This window comes from Hippoglossus hippoglossus, chromosome 3 (genome assembly GCF_009819705.1).
Source record: "Hippoglossus hippoglossus isolate fHipHip1 chromosome 3, fHipHip1.pri, whole genome shotgun sequence".
In the NCBI taxonomy this organism is placed as follows: domain Eukaryota; kingdom Metazoa; phylum Chordata; class Actinopteri; order Pleuronectiformes; family Pleuronectidae; genus Hippoglossus; species Hippoglossus hippoglossus.
This window is the reverse complement of record NC_047153.1, coordinates 21,474,951-21,501,502: the sequence shown is the minus strand read 5'-3', so window position 1 is coordinate 21,501,502 and position 26,552 is coordinate 21,474,951. Positions and strand designations below refer to the sequence as shown.

General features: G+C 42.2%; 1 protein-coding gene across 4 annotated transcripts in view; it reads left to right on the top strand.

The window, feature by feature from the left end:
• The first annotated feature begins 251 nt into the window (after nt 1-251).
• Nucleotides 252-26,552, top strand: part of zgc:158464 (uncharacterized protein LOC791139 homolog) — a 103,911-nt gene continuing 77,610 nt past the window's right edge. For 2 of the 4 annotated variants that reach the window (XM_034571968.1, XM_034571976.1), the window contains exons 1-2: nt 252-1,055; nt 22,331-22,463. In XM_034571968.1, the coding sequence (XP_034427859.1) occupies nt 624-1,055; nt 22,331-22,463 (565 nt within the window). In that variant the 5' untranslated portion in view covers nt 252-623. The remainder of the gene's footprint in view (nt 1,056-22,330; nt 22,464-26,552) is intronic. The other 2 variants (XM_034571961.1, XM_034571985.1) reach the window with 2 other exon arrangements.

Below are 26,552 nucleotides of genomic sequence, written 5' to 3'. Positions count from 1 at the left end.
TATTATATTCACTTTCTGCTGGTGGGACTTCCTGAATCCTATACACTGGACCTTTAAGCTCTGTCAGACTGGTGGTTATGATGAAAATAGTAAGAGTGATATTTATGGATGTAGTCATGTTAGCAGTACAAATAATATTAATAATAATAATTTTTTTTTTTTTCTTGCAGCGGTGACTGGTGTATTTTCAGCGGAGTTCCGCACGGCCGGTAGGGGGCAGTGAGTGTTCTCAGGTGGGGAGGGCAGGTTGTGTGCGGGGGCGTGTTCCTCTTGCACAAGCGCTCCCATGTTCGTAGTGTGGAGACCTGACGTGGAGAGAACAGCCACAGTCAGTGCAGCGTGTGTGTGTGTCTCACTGAGTGTGTGTGAGAGTGTGTGTGTGTGTGTGAGTGAGTGACACAGTTGCCCGTGGTCTCCCTCTCTCTCCGGCTGCCGCACTTTTCCTCCCTCTCCTCTCCAGCCGCACGAACCGGGCGACACGCTCCCGCACCTAACCCGGAGCCCTGGCCGCCGGTGACCCGGGGATCCTACTTTCCCCCCCCGGACAAACAGACTCGGGCTCCGCCGGCAGGAAAGGTGGAACTAAACTACATTCATTGACTTGTGAGCGATGCACTGGCAGCATGGCCAAGTGGTTCAAGGAGCACCTAGGATTCAAAACTACCAAAGCACCCCCTCCGGCGCCTCCGAAGCCGGACTACAGGCACTGTCACACCGGTGTGCCCGGTGCGCCTGGCTTCCAGCAGGCGAGCTCCAACGCCACCTTCCCGAGTCCCGCTCAGCCGGACATACTCGCTGCTTACAAACTTCAGAAGGAGCTGGACTTCGAGGACCCGTACACTCCCGGCGGAAACATTTCGTTCGGGCCGGGCTTGAACGCGGTGGGGTCGCCGGACACCAAGTACGTGTCGCCCAAGCACCGACTTATCAAGGTGGAAACAATCGAAAAGAGCAGCCCGGCTCCGGGCGGCGGTGTCACCGTCACACAGGCTGTCGCTGTCGGGAGCGTTAAATCTCCCACTTCACCTCCGGTGGAGCACGACAACAAGGAGAAGGTGAGTGAAGTTTGTCCCTAAACATCCATTATAATAAAAAATAACTTTATTTATACCGAACATTTCAAAACAAAACATCAAAGACAGCAAGCAAAAATAATACAATATTACAAAGGCAACATATGATCAAATACAAAATCTAAACTCAAAGACAGCAGATGAAATAAAACAACATCGTTTAAAAGTAACATAAGAAAGAATATATACAATCAATTAAAAGCTATTTGTTGTAAGTACGTTTTGAGAGATGAATACTCATTAGTCAAATATTCTTTCTATGAGTCAATCATACAACTTGCTAGCTAACTTCCCCAGTGACTAAGTTCTCTGATAACCTGAGGTTACTCTCCAATCCCACTCAACATTTCCTAACTGGGTTAGAAACATACAGGTCTCCATGTTTCTCCGGCTATACAACAGAAATACTGTGGTTTCTCTTTAGGGCTTCTGCCTCAATTTCATCGTCTCAAAAGAAAAACATGGAGTGTGTGTCGGAAGCTCGTGTAAAAGAAGTGAATCGTTCCAACCGGCAGAACTTGTTGTCACAGCACAGCAGCGGCTGCTGTCCACACCGGTTGCGACATCCACCTCTGTCAGATCGAGTGATCAGTGCTGCAGGGAGTGAGGGAACAGTCCTGTTGCTGACACACATCTTGGTGGAGCAGAGTATCTCAGCAGATCTACCTTTCAGTGCTAACAAAAAAACTGTGTTGCACTTTACCGGGTATGGCAGTTAAACAGTGCCCCACTGGGTGAGAAGTGAGTGTGCGTCTCTGCAGAAGCAACAGCGTGAGCCACACTTACCCACAGTGTCTGTAATTTAACTTTAATCTAATCTTATTTAACTAGACGGATCAATTTAGGGAATGTTCTCCTTTTGCAGTGATGCTTGCTGCCCTGAGGGGGAAATTACTTGTGATGAGTTTATGGATGTACGGCTCTAATTTGAGCCTCGCTCTGCACGCTTCTCTGACTCTTAACAGCTCAAATCTTGTGCCTTTTTGCTTTTTTAAATTTTTTTTTATTTAACGCCCTAAATGGTGGGCCCCTGCATGGAGCCGGTTGTACACACATCAGCACAAAGTGAGTGTGGAGACACACAGGCAGAGTGCATGCAGGTTGTGCCTCAGAGCACGCTGTCACGTCAGGCTCCTCAGGAATTCACACAGCAGGTTCATTTGGAGAAACCTGAGACGCATCGGTGTCAGCGGGGTTAAGGACATACTGTATGATGAGTGTGATCCTGCCGAGGAATGTGTCAGTGTCTGTCTGCATAGCTCATGCACGGAGGAGGAAGAAACCCACACTGTGCGCCACTGTTTCCTCCTCGGATCACGCCTTCAATCACGACCGTGCTCCAAAATTTTTGCGGTCATCTTGATTTCACCTTCCTGTTACTTCCACCTCCTCCTCATCCTGTTTGCTTTCACACCTGACCTGTGTCCTGTGGCGAGCTCACAGTTGGTTTTAGCTCAACATTGTGATGCATATGCCACAGTGTCTGCAACCTGTCACAAGAGTGTTGTGTGAAGGAAGACTTTCTTTTTTCTTTCGCCCCACTTTTTCTTTCGTTTTGATCACACAAAACACAACTGTTACTGTCATGTATATTTTTTCCCACACATGCCCTCAACATGGAGATGAGGGCGCAGGGTAAAGCTCATAAAGCTGTCTGCTGTGCGGATGTTTGTTTTGCAAACCGTTAGCCTCTGCTTCCAGCTAGTTTAGCAAGTTAAGTATTCATATATATCATTATCTTTTATCAGCAAACCCAACAGGAAACCAGAATTTACAAATGGCACCCGGCCACTGCAGCTGTTCAAGCTGATTAAACAGATTATATAGTCGTCTCTTGTTAATTGATGCTTGTTTGGTTCGCCCTCAGTCAGGTGTACAGTGTCCTCTGCTCCTTCCTGTTTCTCCACGTGGCTTTAACAGAAAGGCAGATGCTTATATTGAATGGTTTGAATAGCTTATATCCTGCACTCTGAATGGGGTTAGAGACGAGCAAGATCATTATTGACAACCGGTGGGCTACAGCAATATGTCCAACAGGTTAAAGGGCTTTTGTCAGGTGCCGAAGGCTAAATTAAAGAAGGTGTGGTAGAAAAGTTGAGGTGTTATGGGAAAAATAGAAAATACTGGTGTTTTTTGTACCTGTTGTCCTGTCCCTCCCATTCACACCACCCCCGGTAGTGTCTATAGGTGTCTGACCTTGTTTTGCCACCTTTAAGAATGTGTTTCTATCTATTTTGTATAAATAAAGAGCTTTAACAGACGTTGACAGTTCTGTATGATCCGGAATGATAATTATAGTGACCACAAAGTTTTGACCTGACTTTGTAAGACTGTTCTGGTTTTTCTACATCGAGCTGCTGAGTTGAGTTCTTTAATTTACTGTCACCGGAATCTCTAAGGAGTAAATGGAAGTTTAGAGTATGTCACATTTATTTAGTCAAGGGGTTATGAATGCACACAAGTATATCTTCTTATTTATATATTTTTTCAAATGGTGGATGAATAAACCTTTGCAGGGAGTCACCATGCTCCTCAGTAGCCTCACTGTTGCTGCAGTGTTTCAAGGCTTTATGTTGAAACTTTTGTGAGGATTACAGTTCAACCCGGAGCTGAGGATTTTCTTTTCTGACTGGGGCTGGCCATGATAAGTCTTTGTAAATCCTTGTTAGAGGGACTCCAGGTGAGGATTTCCTTTGCTGTATCCTCATGTAGGATTGTCCAATTATATAGACACTTGTTTCAACAGTCTCTGTAGGAGGACGCTCTGTTTGCAGGCTTTTTTGAATACACTCTCCCCCTCAGGCTGGTGTTGAAAGGTATAGTGTGTGAGGACAGTATGTGTTCTTATTTAGGGATGCTTCATGTTGGAACTAGTGTTGCACTGTATATAGATATCATAGGTATCGCAACACCCTGCTGTCAAAACGGTACAATAGCCCATGTTGTCATTGTCTGAAAGAATGTTGGCGTTTTAATAAGAGCTGTGTTTCCTATGAGTTACATGTGTGTGTTTGTGTTCGTTTGTGTGTTCAGCACTCTGCGTCCACTCCCTGCAGCCATAGTGGGCCCGCCTACCATTTTTAGCTTAAATGGTGACAACAAGACAAGAGGCATGGCTGCTAATACAAGTGCTCATGTTGACCATGCATGGCCTGTCAACAAAGCAACAGTCAAGTATAGGGTTGCAAAATTCCGGGAATATTCAAAGTTGGAAACTTTCCATGGGAATTAACGGGAATATACGGGAATATACGGGAATTAACAGGAATTAACGGGAATAAACTGGAAATTTTGTGGGTAATTTATACTAACTGTATTTACCTTGTCATATACAGATATAAATATAAACATTTTGTTTTGTCATAAGCTGATTTGAGCCCTGAGGAAACTTTGGGCACTTGACTATATGCTTCTGCATCTTTGTGGCATTCTTAACATAGGTCTTTGCACAGTATTTGCAAATGTACATAGCCTTTCCTTCTACATTGGCTGGGGTGAAATGTCTCCACACATGAGATAGTGCACGTAGCATTGTTCTGTAGAATAAGATGAGAAAAAAGCTTGTAAAAAACAATAATGCAATGCCAGTGATATAAATAGTTAGCTAAACAATTGGAATCGTCTTTAAAAATATTTTACAATTGATGGATAAATGAATAGAAATAGGCTAGATGAACAATCCTCAATCAGCATGCCAATATATTTTCCCCAGTAATATCATCAAAACTTCCCTGACTAGTCCTTGGGCTAATGCAGTAGTGTGGCCTCAATAGCCCTGCTGTAGTGTGCAGGATACTGGGAATTATCTGTGCATGTGATGGAGAAATGCACAGTGCAGGGTTGAAATTCAACGTGCAGCGTGTGCTGCATTCCATACATCTTTAAAATAGAGTTTTGAATGACGTTTTTATTGCTCAGCGTTTAATTTGCGGCAATTCTTTTTTTTCAAAATTCCCAAAATTCCCGAGCTTAACTTCCCATGGAAAGTTTCCGGAAAGTTTCCGGAAATTTACCGGAAATTTTCCGCCCCTTTGCAACCCTAGTCAAGTATGTAATATGTCATCATTTGCTTACATAGTCGACAGTCAGAGCGCGGCCATGGACACCACTGAGCAGGTCTGCGAAAGATGTTTGAAAGCTCAGACCAAGGCATCCAGACAAAATCTGGCAACGGACGTTACATCAAGAGTCTGATGCGGTAATGATGAGTGTTTAATTTGGCTTTATCTCTTTTACTCTCTTAGCCAATGTGGCAAACATCTCACAATGCAAACACAACATTCAAACCCTAAGCTGCTTAAAAATTAAGCATTCATACCAACATCAATCATAAAGCCAATCAATGTTAGTGATGGCACTTATTCTTTCACTATTTATTTCTGTTTGAAGAAAAGGCTCTCAGTAGAGACCAGACCTCAAGGAGATGTAATAAGTCTTATTAAAGGTTCTATTTATATCAGGTTTGAAATATACAATGAAGTCACATAAACTCAAGTATAGGCAACGTCATATTACTGTACACCATGTAGAAGCTGTAATATCACTTTGACCTTGATCGAATTATTTGCAACAATCCAATTATTTATGTTGAACTTAGGCTAATTTGTTAAAGGATTCTTTCTTGGCCCATGCTCAAACCTTCCAAGTTCCGTGGAAATCCATTCGGTAGGTTTTGCATAATCGTGATTACCATCCAACAAACATACAACAAACAAACGGACGGGGGTGAAAACATAGTCTCCTCGGCTGAGGCAATAAACAAGAAAACATTTGATAGCATACAAGTAACAGTTTAATTGAAATGAAAAAAAAATTAATAAATGACATTAACTGTAAGTCTGGCATAATGATGGACCTCAAACTCAGGATTATCAGCCTGCACACGATTGTAACGCACCAAAGTAGACTGAACAAAAATGACTCAATACATCTTCTTAGGGAAGGTCTGCGCTCAAATGCAGTTAGGAGTTTTCAATTTATTCAGATTAGATTTTAAAATGACAGTGTTCCTCTCTTCAGTGTTCTGTCATCTATTATTACATCCAATTTACCGATGCTTCAAGGTTTTGGTATTTCTCTATCAACATTGGGCAGGTATAATTTAAAAATCTAAATGTTCGGTATTCTGCCAACTCTGACTGGAACTGTTATGTTTCCTGGGCATTGATTTATAATTAAAAGTTTATGTAATCATGTATATATAACCATTTTCAGTCATGAACTCCAGAAATGGGTCGGCACACGTCGGTAGTTTTCCCTCTCACATATCAAAACCACAGCAGGACGATGTCCGGGTCAGATGTGTTCACAACATCAGGAAAATGTCGGGAACATTCAAGTGAGGGGCGATACCTGGGTAGAACATGCAGGACATAGGACATGACGTGTATTTTTCAATGCGGAAATCATGTGATTTTGTTTACAGCACAAAACACTGGCCGCTATCATCAAAATCTCTAGAATGCTGTTTGTCCTAGTTGACATCTTCACTGGGCAACTACTTTGACTAAGGCAGCTATTTTAAATCCTGAGATATTTGCATTATTATTATTTTTGTCAGAAGCAACTGACTCGGAAATTTGCAATCTCACAATCCTCTCCAATTTCTGAAAAGTGTCAGAAGTTCAGTCTTAAAGCAGTGAAAGTGTAGCTCTCCAGTGTTTTCTACTTGTTGTACTCGCACGGACTAAATACTGCCTGCTGGAGAATGAGAGAGTCAAGTGTCTCAACAGCAGTGCTTGGTTACATCGATGTTTTAATTACTTGACTCATGAATGCTAATTATATCAGTGCTCAGCTAATGCCTGAAATGCCAATAGCAGCATCAAGTGAATTTCACCAAGTCTATTTCAATTCACCAGGCTCCCACAGGGAATACAACAAAGATAAAGAAGTTTATTTATACAATGATATAATCTTGATGTGTTCTGCAAATTGTAATGTTTTGCCTACTTTTTTTTTTAAATGTCCTCTCGCTGCTCCATTCCATTGTTGTTTTCTCATTGCTTGAGAGGTTTAATTTAATTAGAGGATTTTCATCTCTGTTTGGAGTTGCCCGCATCACATGGAGCTTTATTTCTATGCACATTGTTACTTGTAGTTTTCAGGTTTGAAGTCATTGTGATGTGTTTTGTTTTTAATGATGCTGAGACCTTCATGGTAGAGTAAGCCGAGCGAGGTGATCAATTATCATCCTGCCTGGGAGCTAATTAAAGGCTTCATCTCCCAGCTCATCGCTCTACTCAGCAATAACCTACCTTCTCTCAAGGACACCCGAAAGTGACGGCGGACTCCACTTGGAAATGCGTAAACAAGAGCAGTAGTGCGGATCTGACAGGCTGCGGCATCCTTGTGAAGTGCAGCCCGTCATCATCAGTATCTGTGTGTGCACCTGGGGGAGGCTGCTGTTGCAATCTTAACTTTGACTCCCTTTAGGGCTCAGAGTCCTTTTGACTCACTGATCCTGTGAGCCAGCGTGCATATCTATGTATAGAAGCATGCAGTTGCATCAGACAGTTGCTGTGTAGCCAACAAGAGGCATCTGGATTGACAGATTTCCTCTGTGCTTATTTTCCTACATCCCTCCCATGCACCTTTTTTGCCAAACCCGGTTCAGCAATTCAATTGATTGTGCTGAAAGTGGGAAACCATTGTTGTCTCTGCTAAGAAGGTTGTGTTTTGGATAGTGTGTGTGTTTATTTGACATTTCAGGGAAATTTAGCTGGAAAGTTAGGTCCTTAGGTCAAAGAAGAATTCATCGGATTTTGGCGAGGCGAAGTCCTGTACTGTTTTTAGCTCATGACTCATCAACAGATTCCTAGAAGCAAAATCCAATTTTCCTGCATTCCTTGTCTCAAGAAAAATATATCAAAATATACCCTGCCCTTTTCTGCTTGAATAGATTTTCTGTCATTTTGATTTTTATCACCATCCTACACAAAAGAACTGGATATATTTGCTCTCCTGAGTCTGTCTGGTATATTCTGTGTCTTCTCTAAGAAAAGTGGAGTGCAGTGGTGCATTTGACCTTGAAGTTAAGTTATTAAGATTTTCTCTTTTGAAAATAATCCTTTTTTTTATCTTTATGTTTTGTTTGCCCTGTTGAATATGTTGAAAGTGCCTTTTGTCCGGGATCAAAACCAATATGGCTGGGTTAGAAAATATAGATAAAAGACGGTCTTTCCAATTTCAAATAAGATGACACTTGGTAATAAAATGTAACTTTTCCACACATGCAGACCACTGTACGTTTTACATATGTTGCAATACACAACATTAGCATAGAACCTGCATGGGATCAAAATACTCATACTGAATGATGCATTTTCTAATTCTCGATAGATGCTCCACAGTTTGCTTGGTGCCGTAAAAGTATCAAAGCTCAGTACCAAGACCTACAGTCAATGGCAATTGATGATTTGTTTCACATTTTTGAAAATGTTTCAGTCTAACTATAGCTATTGAGTTAATGTAACTGGTGATATGATCCATTTAAGCTTGTCAACATTTGTCAGAAGCAGCCAGGGTTTAGAAAATATCTGCTGAATCCTTTACTGTTTTTCATACTGTTTTTGAATATCATGATATAAATTCAGGCAATTTACGATTTAATAGTAAAAACATATGTCAGATTCAAAGAATACAAGTCCATGCTAAAGCAGTGATAATGCAATACAGGCTGTTAATAGCCGTTCCTTCATTTTGTCTCTGTTAATCTGCTGTTATTAATTATCAGGTTGAACTTGAGATGGGGAACTGTTGTATTTGACGGACCCTCTTCTCAGTAGACACCTTCTAAGCTACAGTCTTCCAGCAGTCTTCTTAGATGAGACTTGTTTGATTGGCCGTCAGATTGCAGAGCACGGCTGAACTCGGCTCAGCTTCATCTCCCCCACAACGCTGAATATCTGCGCCTGGCCTTTCACCCCGACACTCCTGACGTGGGCGCAGTCTTATGAATGCATCCCAGCGGCCCTTTCATGCTCTCATCTTTGCCAGCGACAGAAGAAATGTCAAGCAATACCGTCAATATCACCAGGGTCTGCAAGATTGGTTTTTCTTCAGGGAACCAGAAAATGAATGAAAACATCAGAAGCCATCATGTTTTGTTATATCACCCATTTTAAGTGCAGCTCTTTTTCTCCCCTCTGTATCAGGCAGAGGCTGGTGAGGTTGATAGTGGGCCCGTGTGGATTGAACTGTCAGATTGGTGCAGGATGTGTCCTTTGTTGCTGTACACTTCCACAAACCTGTTCGTTTGAGCTCTTTGGCTGAGTTAAAGTCATTGTGTCGAACATTATGTGATATTTTCTTTCTCAAATGAAAGATAATTTTGAAAACCTCTGAATTTGAATAATCCCTGCAGAATAATTATACAATGGGAATAATACATAGCTGTACTGTTTTAAGGTAATTTCTCGCCACTGTGACAATGTCATACCCAGGTTGAAATAATGTGTGAAAGCTGCATTGTGCGTGTCTTCCATTGTTCAGCTGTTGTTTTTCTTAATCCTGCTCCGCAGTGACAAATTTCTTACCATCAGCGGTGGGCAGATTGTGACTCACATCTTAAGCAAGCACATAATTGTTTCAATAATTGTGATGAATTGTGTAAGTCACTAAGACAGTGCGTTGCTGCAGCTGCTCTCACACACAACAGTAAAGTGTAGACGGTGATATTGTTGCCAAAAAGCGCCACGATTTGTGCCTTCAGTTTGACCCACTGTTCACTGAGGTGTCAAAGAATGTTGTGCATTTCCTGAGCTATTTTAAACACCTAAAGCATTTTCCTCAAAGTCATTCGAAGATATTCGGTGTTAATGACCCACCGCTAAGACAACAATAACTTGTTTCTTTTCATGTCAGACCTTTTTTATACTCACTGTTTGTCTCACTGTCATTGAGAAAAAGGAGCGCCGCAGTGCATTCCTGTGACCTGAACAGGAATCCTGGAAGGGCACTTTGAAAGGGAGGAAGGAGCTCTGTGGTGCACAGCCTTCTAGTGTGTGCACGTTTAGGCCCCGCCTCTCCATGAAACAGGATGAAGTCATCCGGTGGATATGCTGGACTGGAAGCCATAATGTAATGCTTATTCAATTGAGCACCGAGAGGTTTGGCTTTTCATCAAGATATCATTCTGGTGAAAGTACAAATCGTGTTACATTTACATCACAGCACTGCAGTACAGCCTCACTGAATGGAATCACTAGTCATCATGGTTTGGTTTTTAAATACAACCATCCCACCACATGTGCCTGAAAGTTACTGGTCTTCAAAACGATGTCCTTTGGCCATTGTTTGCTTATTTTCCTCCTCTCCTCCATCTGGGAACCTTCTCTCCAGTTTAAAGGGTCCCGATGGAGTCTGTTGTGTTCGGTGCTTGCTTTTTCTAGCCGTGCACCGGAACATCAGTCACATGATTCCACCAGGTTACAATTAGCCTGCAGACGAGTGCTGCAGCTCTGGCCACTGGGGAGTTGTAGACACATGGCTCTGTTTTGTTAAATTACTGTGTGTGTGTGTGTGTGTGTGTGTGTGTGTGTGTGTGTGTGTGTGTGTGTGTGTGTGTGTGTGTGTGTGTGTGTGTGTGTGTGTGTGTGTGTGTGTGTGTGTTGCTGAGTCTAGAATGAGGGTGGGGTGGGGGGTCCGGGTGGGCATTGCAGATTGTCACACACAGATTGAAAAGGAAACAAATTCAGGCCGTAAGGCTTGGAAGATGGTATCTGAGGCACAAAGCTCAGTTTTTCCAAGATACAGATTTGCATGGCGTCCACACTGCTCTGAGTTTTAGAGCCGCTAAAACTTAGAAATGCTGCTGGTCCTGTTTTTTGTTTGAAAACTGCGGGGCTGTGTTTTAATCTGGACGGGCAGAAACTGAGAAGTTTGGAAACAATGGCGTAGACACTCACAAACGCTTGCTAATTGCGTCTGTTTGATCACAGCGTTAGCCTTCGCTGATTCGTCAGGCTCCTATCACATGACCCCCATCCAGGGGAAAACAACTCTCATTAGCCTCAGCTACCAGTGTAGAACACAACATGGATGATACATTACAAGCTTTGCTGACCTGCTGTCTTTGCTAACAGTTGTTGTGCAGCTAAATTCTGCATTTTACAATGATACAACTGTTTACATATGAAGGAGATGAGCTATTACGAGTAGTTACGTGAGTTGTCACGTGATCTGCGTTTTCAGGTGTGTTAGTATGGACAGGGATTATAACTGATACAGAGCCAAAAGACTCGTGTGGAGTTTTCAAACGAAAATATAGTAGAATGTATGGATGTTGCTTTCATTCACTCAATTGACACAAACTGTTCCCTCCCTCAGAGATGTTTTTAAATCTACCAATTTAGAAATCTTTAAACTGTTACTTGTAAAATACTATAACCAAATACTTCATTTTGCATTGAAAAATATAGTAGAGGTCACAGAGAGTAGCCAGACTTCCACCACACTAACAGAGCTGTGATCCGAGTGCCCACCTGGAAGATGAACATTCCTCCAGTGGGATTCCAGGCTATCATTCCATGCATTTTGTGAATGAGAAATGGATCCACTAAATAACTATGAACCTGTTGTAATGTTGCTCAGATCTGTTTTACACTTTACTCTTTTGTAACTGAAGTTAAAAATCAGTTGTTATTGTAATGGGTGCCTAGAGAGAGAAGTAAAAGAAGAAGCCAGTGTCTGCAGTCGGAAAATAAGGAATGGCTTGGTTGCTCCAGGATTAAGGAAGTGCTCCCTTCCTGACAGGAAGTGTTTACAACTTGGTGACATTCCCTTTTTAACTTGACAAGTCTGTGCTTGCCCTGCTGTGTGGGCTGGGTGTCCTGGCTGCTGCTTGCTAAAATATAACCAGGGTTAATGTTCTCAGCTGTTTGGATTAGGCAATCTAGATGTCAGAAATAGGGACAAATGGTGACGGCACATGGCGGCTGAGGGCTCTTTAGTGGCAGCAGACCGGTGATTGTCCGTCATCCCGCTGAATATAGCCTCTCTCACATGTTGTTGTTCTGCTCAGAGAGGTGGGAAGCCACGTAGCAATGGCAGTGCGACGGGACTCCACCCTGTGCGCTTGCCCTATTGTCATTTCAGGCGATACGCAGGGACCACAGTGTGTCGTCACCACACGGAGGCTATCTGAGGCCACAGAGCTTCCAGCCTCAATGAGGACACGCTCACATCAAAACTCTGGCTTTGTTTACAGCCAAACTGCGGCTTGTTTTTTCTCCCTGCTCCATAAATCACTGCCCCGAAAATCAAAGCCTTCATCCCAGTGGATCTCATCGTGTTGTTTCTTGAAGCCCTACTTTCCTAATTATGTCAGTTTTTATCTTATAGAAGCCATAATAAACAATAGTGTGTTTGCCTGGGCATTGTAGGAGAAACATGGGGAGTGAACTGCATGTATCTGTAGGTTTAGTAGACAGTCAACTTATTGATACGATTGTCAAATAAAAAAATTGAATCATTTTTCCAAACTGTTGAGGACAAAAATTGCCCATTCTCACGGGCACGGATTATCGTATATCATAATATCCCAACATTCCACTGTATAGCACCTGAATTGTTCTCATGTCTCGTGCTGCACCACTAACTGTATGTAGCAGAAAACTGCCAATAACTCTGTCACACTGGGACGGGGGCAGGGGAAGGAAATTGGATTTCGTCAAGCGTGTCGCCAAGTGCTTAATCTTGAATATCTGTCACACATTAAGAGCACCTTGGTAGGGTGCAACCCACAGGCTCCACTCTCTTCTCCGCTGGAGGTCTTAAGTGGCTGTTTGGAGTGTGTTTCAATGAAGGAGGTCCTCCGGGACAAGTCAGGGTGCTTTTTTCGTGCTTCACTGCCTTGGGTGCTCGAGAATGATGCATTCATTCATCAGGAGACGAGGGCAGCCAGAGAAAGAATTTATTGAAACGTGAGGTTACACATTTTAAGGCTTAAAGCAGCAAGAGAATTACGCAGTAGATGATTTATTTAAGTATAAAAAGGAATAGCTGAGCAGCATGTATAGTTTTTCCCAAGCAGTTTCTTTGAGGTACCTCAGTGAAACTATAATTTACACATCTACCTATAGCCTCAAACTGATGGTACAGAGGTGATATCAGAGCATGACTTTATCCCATTAAGTTAAAAAAACAGTAGGACTCAAGATCTTACAGAGCAATAACAATAATAATACGTCAAATAATGTGCGAGAAGACATTTAAATACAAAAATACACTAACTGACTGATTATGAAATAACTTAACAGTATAAACATACAATAATTTACACAATAATAGTATTTTACACAATAATATATATCTTTTTTAAACTGATAAATGTGTATTGGAGTTGAGACTTTATTAACACTTTTGTTCAATGTGAACATAAGAAAAAAACGCAACAACGTGATTACTATGACTATTCTAGTTTACTACAGGAGCTATGTGTTGGAATCTGTGCAGAAGAATAGTGACTGAGAGGCAACCGATCTGACGTTGATGAGTCCAGATGTCTCTGGACAGAATGATGCTCAGCTTCTAGTAGCAAAAGAGAAATCACATCGAAAATGTGATGTCAACCATATATATCCGACAGCTGCCTGTGGTCTCTTGAGTTAACATGATGCTGTCACGAGTCTATGACGGACGATTTAATCGATTCTACCACCAGCTGCAGTTTCAGCAGGTGTTTGTTTGCACTGATATAAAGACTTAATGTATGGGACAGATTTGATGTTGAATGAAGATTTATAGCAAGAAAGACACCTGCCGTCATAGAAAATGACAGGATTATACAATTCATATTTCTTGCTGGTCTCCATGTTTTCTTTTAAGTATTTAAGAAGTTTATTGTGATAGAGTTGTAGCACAGGAATATCATTATTTTACAGATTGCCTGATATGAACGAGCACTGATAAGGATCACTAGAGATCGGATGTCAGCATTGATTGCGACCTAAACCTTTTCCCATGTGTGAAGGTGTGCAAATCATACACACCTCATTGGTGAGTGTTTACATGTAACTCATCCTTACACTTGGGGATTATATAGGTGTGTTTTACTGCCATTTCCTTCATGTGCTGCTGATCTTTATCTCACTGAAATGTGGTGCATAGTGTCAGTGTTGCTGCATCTGGAAGCGTTCCCATGCAAACCATCATCAACAACAGGCTAAATGACTTTTCACCAAAAGAAGCGGCTTCGGCATGGCTGTCGTGCGAAAGCTGCCCCACACGGGCAAAGAGCGCTGAGATCTAAAGAACCAACATTTAATGTGGTCTGTATCTCAAAGTGTGGGGGTGTGTGGTAAATACGTCGACAGGCAGAAGTGAAGCTGCTCTTTAAACAGCACAGATGTCTCGAAGGGACAACACATGTGAAACTGATGGCAGAGCACAGTGACGTTCAAATGGGGATGATTCCCCAAAGGATTATCGAAATGACTCACGATATTGACAATATCGTGATTCCCCAAAGGATTATCGAAATGACTCACGATATTGACAATATCTCAAATAATAATAATAATAATAAATAATAATAATAATTTAGTGATGAATTATGCTCAAAATACAACAGAATTCTGGATTGTGAAGATAGATGATGATTTCATTGATAGTCAAAGAGCCCAATAATCAATGATCATTAATAATGCATGATTCTTCCCATTTGTGTTTTACATTATTATCATCATTTGTAGAAGCAGGATTGAAATAAAGTAAAATTCAAAAATAGAGTTGAAATAAATTTGGTCCACTATAGTGTCATGTCTGCGTCTTCCACATTCACCTACTGTTATTCCAAGATGGACGTGCATGCGGGCACACGCACACACACACACACACACACACACACACACACACAAGGTTAGAGCGCACGCATATCTTGATTGATTTATATTAGTTTATGTAGTGTGTGAAGAGGTCTGGGCATGTTTTTATCATGTTTATTTTTTTTTCTATTCACATGGATGAATATGGCGCGCTCACCGACACTGAACTGCCCCTCTTGAATAATTGTCCAATTAGATTCAAAGCAAAGCAAATGAATATATCTGTGAACAAACCAAATAAAAGAAAGTGAAGCGTTCTTCACGTGGGCATAGACCGCAGTGGCTTGTGACTGATGGTGAAAAAGCATCTCTACAGCAAATATAATAATTTGATCAGCTTCCCCTGCAGACTCCCTAAGTGGGCCTTTAGAGGGGGCACATCCCTCCTCCGAGCTCATCGCGAGGCAGAACGCTCACGCAGCAACCGTTTTTCTGAGGAAACATTTCAATAAAGTTTCATTAACGTCAAATCTGTAGGGTTGGAAATTTACTCTTGCACTGTCTCTCCTTTACAGGCAAAACCAGTTTTCCATCTGCCTAATCTGTTTCTGGAGGTATAGAAGCCAGTAAGGCTCAGTCTGCACATGGGGGCTTCAATGAATTGTAACTAGATTTGCACATTCGCTTCTTAGAAACACGAATGCATCTTATTGATAGTAACTGCATTACGTCAACAGAGAGGCCGTGATCATCTCTGCTCTGATAGATTGCCTGGAGGGATCGTTTCTTCCCAGGGTGTCTTTCTGGAAAACTCCAGCCGAGTTAACTTCAGATGACTGCGCCGCACACAAAGCATTCATCCTGTGTTTATAGACGAGGATATGGTGGAGGAGCTATCAGCAGAGACACCTCTAGGAGCCGCAACTTGCTGAGCTTTGCTTTCACGGGAACATTTGAAAATGTTTCCATCCAGGAGGACTAAACTGTCATACTTTATGCATGACAGCTCTCATCTATAGAAAGATAAAAAACAGTATCCCCACATCTTTTTGCCTCCTCTCCCCTCCCTTTCTCTCTTCTTTCTCTCCTGACAACAGCGGCGTGTTTACTTTTTTTGTTACACTGAAGAACAAAAGCGCAACAGCAGCAAGAAAAGTCTTTTGAAATGCCTTGATGCAATTGAGCCGCTAAGCACTGAGTTGTATTAGGTTATCAGTGGTTGAAATCCCTTGTGGCGTGAGACATAAATCACACACGCCAGTCCTCCTTTTCTCCCTCCTCCGTCATTCTACAGCCTGCTGACTTTTCTGCCAGTCTCGGAGGGGCTTTAACCTTGACTAGCCCCTGACGCATTCGATCCTTCCCGAACCAGCCGTGACATTAATATCATGTTCCTGTCTGCACTCATTCAGCAGGGGAGAGACTAGTTTGGTATTTTCATCTATGAATGTCTGAAAGTGTTTATCTGGTTGTCACACGGTGAAATAATCAGCCTGCGGCTACACTGCACTGGCTTCTGTAAATGTAAACACTGGACATGTAGCTAAAGTGCAGACGGAGAGAAATGTAGCAGCCTATTTTCTAATTACTATCATCAAAATCCCTGTCCACATCAAATTTCTACCAATGCATTTTCTTAGAGTTTTATTCTTTTGCTTTTGATTATCTGATTAGCTGTCCAGACACATTCTCCCTCCATTAGGAATGCAGAAGGAGAACTGAAGCCGTATTTTCTCATTTCTAATGGAAGCCCTATCGCATTGTAATCCTAGAAGCTCTAGCGCCGTCAAACAATGAGCCAAAGTGGCAGGTGCCTGCTATAGTCTCCCTCCTTTGCTAATGTTCCCCCTCTGTTCCCACTGATTTGAAATCAGCTTTGTCGCCTGAGAGCCGCATTGCATTTCGAGAAGTCTGATGCAAGCTGCCAGAGCTCTGGCAGGTGTAAGAATGGCCAACCTGGGATCTGAGCTGTGGAATGAGAGTAATTGAGTGAGTTCTCGCTCTGTGCTGCAGACCAGTAAAGGACCCAGCTACCACCACGGGGACAAGGCCCCTAAGCCTGTGAGGTGGCTTTGTGAGATTCATATAGGTTTACATCACAGCTTAGCACAGGCCTGATATATTGAGGCACTCAGCACAGCAGTCTTATGCTGAGGGGGGTGGAATTTTACTTTCCTGACAAGTGTGGCATTTTACTTTCCTGACAAGTGTGGCTTGGCTGCAGTCCTGACACACCCTGGCATGCCACAAGGCAGATGGTGTGTCCCCAGGCGACGCCACTGCTCCCTAGCACCCCACTCCTCACAAACCACCCCGTGCTTCTCCTGCTGTCGAGTACTCATAAGTGCAGTGGGACTGGAGGGACACATTGTAACAATTTGGAAATATCCACCCCATCCACCACCAAAACATGAACTATAGGCTGCAGGGGCTGAGTGATGGCACCATATAGAGGTAGTCGGTTAATCTGAGACTACATCCATACCACCAGTTTTTCATTTGGAAATGTTGTTTTCAAATTTAAATGATCTCTGACCACATGAGTGTTTTGGCTCAGTATCAGTTCTGATACTGCATATCATATCATACAGTAGCATGTGTACTCATTTACAGTGAGCATGCATGTGCCTGTGTAAGTAGAAAGAATTTGGTTGCTAGTTGCAGAATAATTGCAGATTGCTCAGAAATAGGCTTTCTATGTATGTAGGATTGTAAAATGCAGAATTTAACTGCACAACAGCTGTTAGCAAAGACTACAGGGTCAGCAACTCTTGTAATTGTCCGAGTTGCGTCTTACACTGTTAGCTGAGGCCAATGCCTGTTGTTTTGTCTTCTTAAAGGGTGTCATGTGATACGCGCCTGACAAATCAACCAATTGTTGGTCTAGGACCCAATAAGCAAGTGGTTGTGAGTGTCTACATCATTGTTGTCAAACATCTCTGTTTCTGCCAGTTCAGACTAAAAGGCAGCCCTGGAGGGTTCTACTAACTACAATGGAGGCAGCAGTGTCTCTGATCTTTTCTGTTTTAGCGGAGATGAGTTGATATGTTTTCATACAAAAACGTAGTGATATGGATGTAGCTGAAATAGTCAATGGTTCAAATCCCTTTAAGCCTGAGAAGCATAGATGTTAATGACATTGTTTCTGCTAATGGGTGGCATCAGAATACTGTTTCACACATTACTGGTTTGTAAAGGTATGAATGTGACACTGGACAGAGTTGGTAATGACCAACCCTAGTTATCTACGTTCTTGTCCTTCATGGCGACATTATTTAGTCACACATTTCCTCATAATTCAAAATGAAAGTGAAATAGCAAAGAGAAACTGCAATCTTCCACAACCAACTTCTTTTTGTTTCATTTTTACTTAATGATAGTCTAGAAACTGGTTGTCATCATTCATCAGCTTTAAATTTGCTTTTGATTGAGAGGGGGGAAATGTTGCCTGTCGCTCCTTACTGGAATACAAACATGAGTCAGGTGCTGTAAAAGAGCTTTACTGCTCAGCTTGGAGTTAAATATTTATATTTAATATTTATAGCAATGTTTTTATTGACTGTAGGTCGATTACATAGTAGTTCCATCTGACCTTTGTTTTAAAACTGAATATTTTAGAAACATTATTAAAAGTGATATTAAGAAGCTTGAAAGTGGAAAGTATTTTAAAAGGGCAGTACCACCAATACCCTTTTGACTGATTCCTGTTTGCTTTCAGATAACTAGTATTAGACTTTACTTGAGCCCAATTTAGATTTTCTTTATGAAGGTATAAAGGGTATTGAAGCACTTATATTGGAGTAACACACTTCCAAGTGAAGTGTTTTGCCTTCTTTTCCCTTGTGGGCGGATGAAAGTGTTGCGTTTGAATCTTCCATGATTGCATTATTCCAAGACATCATTCTATCTGAGGCTATCATGAGTTTGTATCACACACCCTGTCCTATATTTGTTCTGCGTTATGTCAACAGGAAAGCAAACGATGAGGTCATGAGTTTTGACTGGCTCCACGCTTACAGTAACTCCACAAGCATTCGCCATTATTTCCTAAAACATGCTCCAACATCCTCTGGCTAATGATGAAGGTGTATGAAGTGCTAAGGTGGGAGAAGTTTAAGGTGTGAGCTCGGCTAAAACGTCACTATGGACAAAGATATGAGCTGTGTTTCGCCTGCAGGAACTTTCCCCAGGAACCAGGAATTTTTCTATCATCAAGGCTAGCATTTTTATATTTTCGTCACTATTGCTCATCTAATTTGCAACGCAATTTACTTACATAGCATCACCATTTTCTTCTGCCATGCCGTCACCCTGCTAGACGGGAGTGGAACAGCTTGTTGTATCCATCAGTTGTTCTAATGTCAGCCAGCTAATTTGCCTTATCTCCCATTGTCTTTCGACAGCTACATAAACACAGGGGAACAGCTGTCTGCAGGAACCTTTTAGTTCCTTGAAAAATGTTCCTGCGACTAAAAGTTCTAGAGACCTTTGGTTGAAACGCAGCTATGAACTATTTCTGTCAACTGAAGCTGCGGAAGAGAATGTAAGGTTCTGCAGCTAACAGCTAACAAATGTCATATCACATGTGTGTTCTTTGGTCTCAAACTTGGAGCCACTCTGCTGCAGTATGTGGTCCTCACTCACTGGCCTTCATCCCTCCCATTTAGGTGATTCATATGTTTTTTTTAGTGAGGTTACTTATTTTTAGGTCCGGGCTGTGTTTGCAGTGATGGACCTGAGCTGGGTTTGGCACATAACGCTATGATTACAGATGGCTGCGTTTCCATGCAACAAGGTGTGAGATGGTAATGATACTGTGGCTGCGATGCATAATTTGGGGTCTCTGGGGCTGAGAAGATGTTGCTTGTCAGAATGGCTGAATTTTAATTAAGCTCGTGAGTGAAATATGTACATTTGTTTGTGGCACGTAAAACAAACTAGAACAATGTTTGGATTGGATTTATCCCCCTGCTTGAGTACACAGAAGCAAAACATCTGAGGAACCCATAATTATGCTGTGGCAGAAAAAAAAGGTCCTGGTTATTTTCCCCAAAACAGATGGAGAGGGAATATTGAAGAAGACGGATTTAACACACAGTAACGGCTCAGAAACACATCCGCTGCACTTACTTCCTTTGCTGTTATTGCCTAATCCTTGTATAGTGCAGATGATCTGTGCAGGAATATACCTGCCAGCACTTCTCCGTCACTAAGCAGCTTACACAGTATCCCTCATGAACTTCTTAGAATGTTACGCTTGAAAACTTTTCTTTAAAATTTATGACTCCATTAAATGACACTTGACCTTGATCTGAAAAAATTTTGGTGCTTTCCCAGCTGAAAAGAAATCCCAGAGTTGGACGGGTATATACATTCTGCTTGCTTCCCTAAGTGTGTGTGTGTGTGTGTGTGTGTGTGTGTGTGTGTGTGTGTGTGTGTGTGTGTGTGTGTGTGTGTGTGTGTGTGTGTGTGTGTGTGTGTGTGTGTGTGTGTGTGTGTGTGTGTGTGTGTGTGTGTGTGTGTGTGTGTGTGTGTGTGTGTGTGTGTGTGTGTGAGAGAGAGACTGTGACTGTCAAGGGTGGCCTGCATATGTAGTTTACCTCAAGGAAGTGTGTCTCTGTGGCAAAGAAGGACAGTGGTAGTTCCCAGGAAAGGTGGCACACCTCTGGTCTGGCCCCGCCTGCCCGGCCCCATCCACCAGATGAGTGATGAGCTTGTCTGTAATGAGACTAAATCCCTTCCTGTTACACATGACTCATAGGGTGTAGTGCCAATGCCTGTCATGTACGTGTTTACATGCTCACTTAGGTGTAAGCCTTAGCGTTTCCTTGCCTGGTTTTAATCTTAAAAACTCTTTGGCAGGATCAGACTGTCAGGAACCTCAACAGAGGAGAAGACGTTTTATCTGACAGCTGGCCCGAACCCCTCTACTCACACCCCCTCATTATATCCAATGTCCAAGAGGACAGATGGCTCCGACGGGAGTTTAGATCTTTATGTTTGAAGTGGCATCCTGGTAGATGAAGCAAACATTTCAGGGAAACAAATGTCACCCCAAGGCACTATAGCCTCGGACTGTTGCTCCCTTAAGGTTTGGGCTGTATTTCTGGGTCTCAGGACATCCACCTAATTGCCATCCACTGCACAAAATGCTCGGCAAAAGAGCAAGACTGCAATTAGCCGGGGCTCACTGCCAGCTCGGCATAAATCTGCTAAATTGTTTGTCTTTAGAAAAGTTAAGAAAGTCGTGGTCCTTGTTTCCTCTACTTTTGAAATATAGGCCTGTCACTGGGCTATCATGTAATTAGGCCGACCAGCAGGCGCAGAGAGCGAGCTGTAAGGCTAAAAGCTGAGGCATTGTGGTGTACTGAGGCACACAGAGGTGGGGTGGTATTTATGTATTTCTTTATCTCCTGACCTGCCTTGCTGCATATCACTTGGTCCTGCCCTGGTCCGCAGCAGCATCGCTCATACAACTCTCCTGACACATGTTGTAGTGTTCAACAGAGCAGCTAAATGAATTACCCACCTTGCTATTTCACTTTTTTCCTCCCAACAGCTATGAAACAGGTGTGAACATTTTTTTATCACGATTATAGTGACCAAAATCATCATAACAGTTGTTGATATTTTAGCTGTATTGTTAAAATTTGCTGAACATGTTAAAAAAATACTGATTCACACTTTATTATCAAACAATATACTAATATAGCCCCATATAACACCATATCAAATTTGCAACATTAACATTGAAGAAGGAAGGCTTTAGCAAAGTAGTCTGACTGACTAAACACCAGACAATTTACTGAGCTTCAGACTAATACAAATAATGATGTCATTTAAGCCATCTTCAGTCATGAACTCTGGAGACTGTTTACAGAATGGGGTTCGGACTTTCTCTGGAGTTTGTCTTTTACATAAATCAACAGTGGCTGTACTTGTTTACCACCTCTACCTCATCCCTTCAATCCTTTGTATTCTTTTTGTTTTGTTTTGTGTCCATCGTGTGTCATCAACACGCCCAATTGATTGAGGTGAATCCCGCGGAGGATCTCCTGCTGTGTTCTCACATGAGCTCATTCTGACAGCCGCAGTATTTACTAGGGAAACTCTGGAGAAAGTCCGGAGCACCTCACTCGGACATTTGCGTTCTCACATACAGCCCCTGTGGATAATGGCAGGAGATTATTCAGAGTTAAGGGCAGAAAGTCTGAAAGCAGCTAAAGTCAAGAGGAGAAGGAAATAAATTTGTGTTCTCCTACTGCTACAGCCACCACTGGCCCTGCCTGCCACTCCCTCTGCCATGTTTTTAAAAAGCAAATGCATATTACTTGCTGTGTCTTGGAGACAGTATCAATCACCACACCACAGTAATTAAGGATTGAAACGATAAAATTTACCATTAGGAATTTTATCATGATAAACTGTGAAGCAGATAACTGTTTCATCCCTACTAACATCTAACCTTTCCTTTTTATTCATCTCCCGCAGCTCATTATCCTTGAAGACTATGCGGATCCTTTCGATGCTGAGCAGGCGGGTGGCACACAGACCACCACGGAGAAAGTGACAACCGAGAATGACGGCTACATGGAGCCATACGAGGCCCAGAAGATGATGGCAGGTAGATCAATCGCCTCTTTGCTTCCTGAGTTTTCTTGTTTTTGTGTCACATAGCTGCCTCTATATCTCTAACCTTCACACCTGTCAGTGAGGGATTTGTACCGTTGCTGTTTCTTCAGGTTGTATATCTTGGAGGAATGTTAATTAATATGAAAAGGGATTTTTGCCCGATGTTTCTAAGCTGGGAGTTAATGAAGAGGCTCCGAAGGCCTAATGTTATTTTACATGACAGGTGCAGCAGAGCAGAAATGGTCTGTGTGTCATGAAAGACGTCAAAACATTTTCAGAAGCAGCAACTTTGCCCCCAGAAATCATTACCGCCATGGGTGATTTAAAAACATATCTCAGATGGGCCATTAAATGGCGAGATGCTTTATAAATGTTTATTCTGCTTAACTGTGTGCACGTGGAGGCAGCCTCACAGGGACTTCCAAGAAGGCCATATTGTTATTTTGTTGTTTTTTCTGAGACAACAATAGCTGTGTGCTAACATAAGAATTCAGCCCAACCACATTCTCCACACAGCTTTGTCAGAGGAGACAATCATTCTGTGGCTAAATGAGCACAGCAGTGACAAAGAACAAAGAATGTGCAGCGAGGGATGAGAGATGTTGAAAAATGCGGAGAAAACAAAACATGTGGCAGCTGTTTTCCTCTCCCAAACCGAACTATGAAAAGAATGTTTCGCAGGAAATGTTGAATGTCATACCTCAAATTTACACCTGGATGTTTCACCTACCATGTGATGGTACATCTCACCCTCCCGCACACACACTCCCAGGCAGGACATGAACGTCTCTGTCCCTCCTCAGCAATTTCCTTTTAATGGGCCTCCAGACAATCTCTAGTTTTCATCTCTCTTACTGGTTTGACCTTTGGCCCATTCATTGCCTCAGCCGAGCACAAAATCTGAAGATTTATCGGTTCTCTCTCTCAGGTGGGGGGAGGCTGCGAATTAAGTAAAGAAACTTGAAACTTCAAGTATTTCTGGTTTTCCTTTTAAATTTGAAGTCTTCATCTAATTTTTTCCATTGTGATTGTTTCTGGTTGGTCTGTTTTCTTGTCTTTGAAACCAGAGGTAGTGGGGGTTTCAGTCTCCTTGCTTTTATCCATCATATCTATTGATTACTAGTTCTTGTTTGCTTTCCTGCTGTTTTGATTAAGCTTGCAGGGTGTTGTTTTGGGAAAAGCTGTTATTGGATTTAGCTCTGGATGATTTCACAAGCAATAAATAAAACACTTTCAATTCAAATGGATGCACAGTTAGAGAATCATTTTTTAGGCGAACATTTATATTTGACATCATCACCTGTAAACAGGGTGATTATGTGATTGTCTACAGATGAAAAAATAACTCAGATATATTTGATTGTGTTAGAATGTAACCTTTATCATAATTATAGCCTTCATAATAATCAAAGGCATAGTTAAACGCATTTGTGTAACACTAGGTTTTTGCATAACTGAATGCTTTGGGGACAATTGGAATGCATAATCATGAGTGACTGAACCAAATGTTGTTTGACATTTATGTATCTTGGGTAGAGACACTGATAATAAATGTTGTTTTTTAGGCAGTGTCTTCCTCCAAATTCACAGTTACACAACGTTCACACTTGGATGCTCTGCCCCACTCATACAGTTGCCGCTTAAAGGTTTTGCTCAAGGGTACCTCAGCGATGTGAAGGGGAATTCATAGTTTCCGCTTCTACCATTCTGCGACTGTGGTCCTCTCTATGTAAATGTTGTCACCCACCCAAGTCCCAAAATATGTGACCATGCTGACTGTACACGTAAGCGGGCTCCAACTACTATATATCCACCCACTACAATGAAATGTGAGATCAGTTACTCATCCATGTAACGCCAGACTGACACGGTCCCTCATTTTAGTATGAATGGAACCGTGGGCATGTACGTGTGACCAGAACCAGTACGCAGGTCTCGGAGGACACGGAGCGCGGAAAGTCTGGCCAACCCTTAATGAGGGTCCAGTGCTGCTCCACTGTGCAAGGCCATATCTCTCATTCTGACATTGTGTTGGTCAGGCAGAACTGGATGCTCAGAATTTATTTGGATAAAAACAGAAAAGAGAGACGGACCATTGCATGGGCTGCTGCACTGTAGCCAAAGAAAGGACGTTAAATCGTGTGAAGTCAGAGGCTTGCATCTCCCTCTCTGTCTCATTCTGTCACTGTTTCTCTCCCTCATCTCTTTTCTCTTTCACTCCTCAGCAAACACAGTTTTTTTCCCCTCAACTCAGTGACGACCTTCCCTGTTAACAGCACAGCTCCCTGACTGTTGGCTGTAGGCACAGCCCAAGCTCTAACAGCTTCCCTCCTTTCAAAGCTCTCGCTTTCATAGAAACTTTTACTGTTTCTGACTGACAAAGCAGGTTTTTAATTTACCGCCAGCCAAATTCTTTCAGAGCATCTATAAAACATTAAGTCTGCCTCCTCATAAATGGACTCAAACTGTCTCAAGTCAAGTTAAAATGTGTTTTCAGGTTAATCGAAGTAAAAGACTGAAAATACATCTGACCTTTTAAGTGTTTATACAAAACCTTTAGGTGAGTCTAACAAACAAGATACCTACTACACACACACACACACACACACACACACACTTATCTGCTGATAATATTCCCCGCATAATTGGCCTTGATATTGGTCTTATTTATTTCATATAAAACTATTTAGCATTTCCATGTTCTCTTTGCACTGCACATTTCGTAATGATCGGACAGTGTCCACTTTGAGAAGTCTCCATAACAATCTCATTTACACCAGGTACGAATGGCAACTCTACAGAGCTAAGTGCGGTAACATTTCCTGCAAATTTACGTTTTATTCAGGAAGCTGCAGTGACTAAGTGCATGTGATTTAAAGCCTCAATTAAATGTTGCTTTAGTAGCTCCAAAATCTGCAGCAGTGCCCTCAATCAAATTAATTTTTCTGAAATTTAAGACAAATCACTTTACACAAGGGAAGGTTATTAGGCAAAGGGAGGGCAGGATAGCAGATTAACCGATGGTGAAATTACTGGTGTGAAGTGATGAGCAAACATCTTTATGTGCTACTGATGCTCAAGGTAACTTAAAAAAGTTTGTTTAATTCATAAAACTTGAGGTTCTGTGGATAATTCTATGGATATCTAGTCTTTTATGCAGATTAGAAAAAGGCTTTTTATACTCCTGTTTTTTGCATTTCATGAGTCATTGCAACCTCAGTAGTTAAACAACCTGATTGATTAATAAGTGTTATCATGTTTTTACTGTGGGCAGTGGGATAGAAATCAGTGGAAGATCATTAATTTTCATTTGTGATGAGATGAGTAAAAAGGGCTGTTGCACAAGAAAAGCCACTGGCCATTACCAGCCAATCACAGGTTTGTGTGCTGATGTGATTCTGTTCATTGAACTTTGTTTGCAGTAGTAATATATGAAAAACATATTTAGGAATCTCCTCTCAGTCTGTCAGGGGTTGATTCTGTTGTTGAACAGAAAAGATATCAAGTTCACCTGCCATAAGTTCCAAGTAGCCCCTCCCAATTTGTTTCTTATTACTACAGTTTAAATTTGGAAGCCTGTTGAAATAAATCATTACTCAATCAGAGTTGTGCTAAACGGTGCTATTTTGAAGATACAATTATGATTCCATAATTACTCAACATTCCCACCTTAAACACACACATTGGACCACATAGTGGGAGGTGTGGTGTGTAAAGCCCGAGGCAAAAAGTGCCACAGCCGTTTTCATAACAGTGTGTGTGACTGTGTGTGTGTGTGTGAGCTGAGCTGAATGGCGCTCGTGCCTGTGTGTGTGCGCGCGCGCTGCATGTTCCTTGTCTCTCTCTCTTTCTCCCAAGAGCTGTCGTTGTTGAGGTTGAGCCGGCTGATTTATGGGCCTGCAGGAGGGGCATGTCACAACTTCCTTTACCTGAAAAGCCAGCCCAACGTTCATGAGCTGCTCCACACTGGCGCTCGGTCGGTTGCAGCACCACCTGCAGTTATGTGAAGACATGTGTGACGCCACTCTGTCTTCAGAGCGTTTCCTTGCGTGCGTATTTCCAGAGGGCCTCGAATGCTTGT